The sequence below is a fragment of the Meleagris gallopavo genome, chromosome 5 (genome assembly GCF_000146605.3).
Source record: "Meleagris gallopavo isolate NT-WF06-2002-E0010 breed Aviagen turkey brand Nicholas breeding stock chromosome 5, Turkey_5.1, whole genome shotgun sequence".
Lineage (NCBI taxonomy): Eukaryota > Metazoa > Chordata > Aves > Galliformes > Phasianidae > Meleagris > Meleagris gallopavo.
The window spans coordinates 10,949-16,710 of record NC_015015.2 but is presented as its reverse complement, the minus strand read 5'-3'; the positions used below and the strand labels follow the sequence as shown (position 1 = coordinate 16,710).

Here is a 5,762-nt window from a genome sequence, read left to right as displayed (position 1 = left end):
TACTGGGGAGCCCAGAACTGGACACAGTACTCCAGATGAGGCCTCACCAGGGCAGAGTAGAGGGGGAGGATCACCTCCCTCGACCTGCTGGACACGCTCTTTTTAATGCACCCCAGAATGCCATTGGCCTTTTTGGCCACAGGGGCACACTGCTGGCTCACCTGTCGTCCACAAGGATGCCCAGGTCCCCCTACGCAGCAAAGAAAAAAAAAATAAAAGTTACTTTCTTTCCTTTCTGCTTTAAAAAAAATAAATAAAGAAAATAAAAATAAAAAAGCTCCTTTTAGGTTTTTCTTGTTTTGTTTTTCTTCTGTTTTATGCAGAGCCTCAAAACGGACTGTTTAAAGCTGTACATCTGCCAGTTAAAGCAAGGCTTAGGTTTCAGGTATCAGACAGTTCGTAAATGTAACTAGATTCTTAACATCTTTTAATATAAATGTATGGAATGAAAAATTGAAGAGGCTACAGGGAAATTATTTACATTTGTTGTTAGGAAAGCAATCTGCCAGCCCCACTCTAGAAAAAGAAATTGGAGGGAAGTGTTGAGTACTATTTTTGCTAGAAATGAATTCAGACCATTTTAATGTGCAGCCTCACAAAATCTGCTGGACGAATGGAGGTTTAATTCTCGCTTGCGTATTTAGGATGCAGATACTCACCGGGCACATTTGTATGCTTCTTTTTGACCTTATGCTTAGGTTGCCAGATAACACAGATTCTGTGTAATAGTTCTCATTCTTTGCAGCCATTGACTGTGAGCTAACAGAGTGGTCCCAATGGTCTGAATGCAATACCTCATGTGGAAAGGGCCACATGATCAGAACAAGAATGATAAAAATAGAACCACAGTTTGGAGGAACAGCATGCCCAGAAACTGTCCAACGTACAAAATGTCGAGTAAGGAAATGCCTGAGAGGGCCAGGCATGGAAAAAAGGCGCTGGAAAGAGGCCCGGGAGAAAAGAAGAAGCGAACAAGCAAAAAAGAATATTGATAATGAGCAATATCCAGGTGAGTGTGAAACCCTTGGTTAGTCTGACTTTGTGTATAACTGGGAAGATTTTATGAGCAGCTCCTCTTAATGCTCTTGTAACTTTTTCCAGTGTTACAGTGGAGGGAAGGTTTTAGCAACAAAATATAGTGCAGCTGTTTCAGTGGTTGATTGTGATCAAAATGTACGATGCAGGATTAGGGTACAATGGAGAAAGGCTTGCATCTGTCCATGCGTGATTACAGTAAGCAATGTGTTCTGAACATAGTTGCCTCAGTAATTTGATTCAGACTACTGGGAGAGATCTCCTTTTGGAATAAGGGGCAGTACTCAAGCACAGATGCTTCTAATCAATAAAATACAGTATCTTGTATAGCTTACGTTACCAGCATATGAATCGCTGCTAATTTAACGATTTTTCTGTTTTATCATGGAGACGGGAAATTTCTTTTTTAATACATTTTCCAGTGTTTGTCAAATGCACCTCATGTATATTTGTGTTTCTTAATTACGTGCCGCATAAACTAGAAATATGCTAGCTTAAGTTCTGAAGGTGCAAGTGTACAGACATGCGTAGTAGTACACTTTAGACTTAGTCAAATGACAATTTCTTTTTTCCGCAGTTTGTAGGCTGAAACCATGGACTGCTTGGACAGAATGTTCTACACTCTGTGGAGGTGGAATTCAGGAGCGTTACATGATGGTAAAGAAGAGGTCCAAAAGTACTCAATTTACTAGCTGCAAAGACAAAAAGGAGCTAAGAGCATGTAATGTTCATCCTTGTTAGGAAAACAGAAGGCTTCCATGTGATGCACTCTGAGCTAAAAGGAAAGTCAACCTTGGTTTGGTTTTTAAAACAAAAAAAATATAAAGTGTATATTAGTTTTCATTTTTGCAGTGTGGTTTGCTTTTTAGTCTTGCTGGTGCAAGAAATATATTTTATAAATATTTCCTCACAGATTAATGCTGAGAGTAAATCTTTGATGCTCCAGCTAGCCCTTAATGCATAAAAATAGTAGGTCATTTTGAGTTATTTAACTGAAATACAGACACCTGTGGACATGGAATAGCCATATAGAAATACTACTTGTAAAGACACGGGATGCATGCATATTAACGTAACTAAGTTGATGTGACATGTTTCATATGTGGGAGGACTTCTCTCTTGATTTGATTTTAAAAATCCAAAGCAGTGCCTATGTGATTATACAACTATGCCAAGGAAAAATTTCAGTCATGCTGGTTCAATAATATTAAAGGTGCATGTTTATCTTTCTACAATATTGGGTTAAGTGATAGCTGAAATAATTACCCTATATACTTTTGTTCACATGGATGCTGTGTTCCATGCAAAATCCTCTTTGATTCTTAAATAACAACTTACTTAAATAATCTGTGCAGCTCAATAGTGATGTCAGCCCATAACACGGTCACAGCACACAGAGAACACGTGGCTATCATAATACCTATCCACTGTCTCTCACAATGGGTACAAAACTAAGAGAAATTGGTCCAAACACTGTGAGTCACAACAGCTGTGTCATTGGAAGACCTCCCCGAGAGACACTACAGGACTAGATGGAGTTTCGGAAGGATACTGATCACAGGCGAAGAGAGAAAGAGCTTTATGAGAATAGGTGAGCTAGGTTCTCCTGCATCCCTCATAGCAAACAAAAGGAAGGGAACTGCTGAAATGAAACCATGACACACACACAAAATTAAAAATTACAAATTGATACAAGAACATATTTACAGCAGCGTCATTTCTGTCTTTTCACTTGGAGTTTAGTAGGATCTAAAAGTTAGTGCATTTGTGAGAATTATCCACTTTGATCCGCACTAGCCAGGATAAACATCTTCCCTGGCCACTTAAGCAAGAAACTGTCTGAAATTAGCTCCCAACCACTCTGATCACTTTTTCTATTTTACACCTTCTACTGAAGAGTTTAGCTGTTATCCCTGCACTTAATGAGGTGTGGGACTTCGAGATGCGCTTGTATTGGGATATGATACTGTCCTGTAAGTTTAACAATTTAACGTTAAAAATAAGGGATGAAGGTTACAGTTTATCTTCTTCTCCAGGAAAGGCAGCATACACCTATGTCTCTAGGTAAATAAAAGCAATGCACTGAAAAAAAAGACTGTTGATACTAACGTAACATTAAAAAAAAAAAAACTGAGAGAAATGAATGGAGAAGCATTTATGTTATACTCTTTTTAAACCAGCCTTAAACAACTTTCTTTTTTAATGCTCTGTCACAATCCTGAGAGCCCGACGCCCAGGGTTTTAAGTGTCCGCATTTGATGTGAACCACAGGCCACTGAGGCTGTTTCACTTAAACGCCACTGCTCTGGGGATCGCGTTAGCTCCCTGTGTCTGGATGGGCAGGCTGCATTACACCATAGGGCTTCTAGTCAACAGTTCAACACTGGACGCTGCAAGGACTGCTCAGGACTTCCACAGCTGTTGCATGCCACCCCTGGAGGTATTTTATTGCTTTTCTTAGAGCTGGAATTAAGGGAGAGCTGAGGAAATAATGGAAACGGCAGTGCTTAGCCTCTTCCGATGCTGCTAAATGAAATGGGTGCAAGCTCTTAGTGAGCCAAACCAGGAGAAAAACAAAAAAAAACAAACGGTTTCATGCTAAAACCAAACACTTTACATTTTGCACAGCTTGGCTTATTTAATAATAGTTGTTATGCTTGTTTGCCTCCTTGTGCCTATTGAAAAATTCTATCCCTATAGCACTATCATTACACTGTAGCATGAAGAGTGTCCCTAAGTAATGTATTTATGATCTTACCTTGCAGTTATCCATTTAACAACCACAAAATAAAACAAAATTCCATGCAGTGATAAAGACTGTGAAACAGTGACCAGTCGAGCACGTTTCAGGTAGAGAAACAGATGGTTGCAGAGAAGGGCTACAGCAAATAATGCCAGGTGCCTAGCCAGGCAAGGTTACAGACCAGAGCCATTCAGTACTTCTGTGAGCTGCTCCTGCTGGGTCTGGGAGAGGCCAGCCAGCCGAGGTGGGTCGGTAACAAAGAGAAGCTTCGGCTGTATGATCTGTGACAGTGGTGGTTGTGTGCTTGGACCTGTGAGAGCCAAGGGTGGGGGAACAGAAGAAGAGCATCTCTTGAATGGAAAAAAAAGAAAAATGATTTTACAGAGTGCGTTTTTTCTCATGGATCTTTACCAGCTGTTCATGCTAATCCTGCAGAACCATGCCAGCTTCTGCAAATAATCAGTTAAAATTAACGGTGTCTTTATTTTCATAGTTCTTCCGGTTCATCAAGCTGTTTTATCTTTTAATGATTCCCTTTGCCAAAGGCTGTGCAGTCCAGATGTACCTTTAGGCATGTAGGAAATGTGCTACTTTTTCTGAGCGTGCTTACAAAAATGCCCACACAAAATAAATCTTTCTGGCTTTCCTTTCACTGCAGTTCTTACCAATTTGATACTTCACAGACATAACTGTCTTATAGTGAGGAGGCTCTTCAGTGTGATTCCCAGTCATTTCTCTTAGGCTCATTAAAGTTACAAATGTTGGAATTTTTTTTCCCACCTCGTTAATCCATGCAACGACAACATAGGTTGCATTTGGGCAGAAATGTGCGATTATTCCTGCTTAGGTTCATCTTTTCACACTGTTTTTCTGTTGGAACACTTTACGAGTCACCTGTCTTTCTTCTAACTTGATACGAAAAAATATTTAAGCTTGTTACATTTTGTAAAAAAAAAAGAATAAACAAAAACAAATGAACAAAAAATGAGGTTGATTTTCTATTCAGAAAAAAACAACAGCTCTAATAAACAATACGTAGAAGTATTGCATTGTTTCTGTAAACTTTCTAGTAGTGTAATAGCCACTGTTTATCAGTCAATAAAAAAGAGAACTTTCACCTCATGAATAATACTGCTGAACTGAAAGCACAGACATGGTTCCACTTTTGTAGACCTCAACTATGAGATTTTAGCATTGTGCGTATGTTATTTTTTTCTAACGTACGAACTGTAGAAGCTTCACATGTAATACAAAGAAAAGTTAGGGGCATAACAAATGTACAGTAGGACTCTGTGTGCAGCATACCATTTAAAACAATTTTGTTTGATTGCATTTTTAGATTTCCTTCATCGTTTTTGTTTGCTGTGGAATTACATGAATATTTCTTACCAAAGTCTTGTGTAGATGTTTTGTAGCTGTCTGGCTAACACCTTATTATTTTGGAATAAAGACATCTTTACTATGAAACGTACAATTCTGTGTGAAACGTGATTCTGTTCCACGAGTATAATTATGTACACTTCAAAAACCCAACCATACACTAATCATCATAGGAAATCAAGTCATGCTCTTATTTACATTTTAGTCCTGTTCAAGTCGACAGGATACGTGGAATGAGCTGGATTTTATTACATCTAGTCATTATTTGCATTTGGAAATTACTTGTATAATGTTTTTATTGGCAGTTTGCAACTAGTTTAAAAAAAAAAATCACAGGGTAGCTTAGCATCTTTATTCAAATTATTACTCTCATGCTGAATTTTTTTTATAAAGAGAAATGATTTAAAAGAGCACACGATACACAAATAGGAAAATTGTTAAAAATAAGCTTTCAAAAGTCTTAAGATTTTGTGAAACTTACTTTCTACTGGCACTTCATGATATCAGTAGACTGTTTAGGCGCACGGTGAGCATGTGTACTTCATTAACAGTTACACAGAAAAGCCCAGCAACTGGGAGGCGTGGTGGGATTATAAGTGAATCT

At 38.5% G+C, this 5,762-nt stretch overlaps 1 protein-coding gene across 1 annotated transcript in view; it reads left to right on the top strand.

Moving 5' to 3' along the window:
• The window catches only part of SPON1 (spondin 1), a 195,920-nt gene extending 191,168 nt beyond the window's left edge, over positions 1 to 4,752 (top strand). The window contains exons 15-16 of the mRNA XM_031553354.1: positions 746 to 1,009; positions 1,613 to 4,752. Of these exons, the coding sequence (XP_031409214.1) occupies positions 746 to 1,009; positions 1,613 to 1,776 (428 nt within the window). The 3' untranslated portion in view covers positions 1,777 to 4,752. The remainder of the gene's footprint in view (positions 1 to 745; positions 1,010 to 1,612) is intronic.
• Positions 4,753 to 5,762: the final 1,010 nt, after the last annotated feature.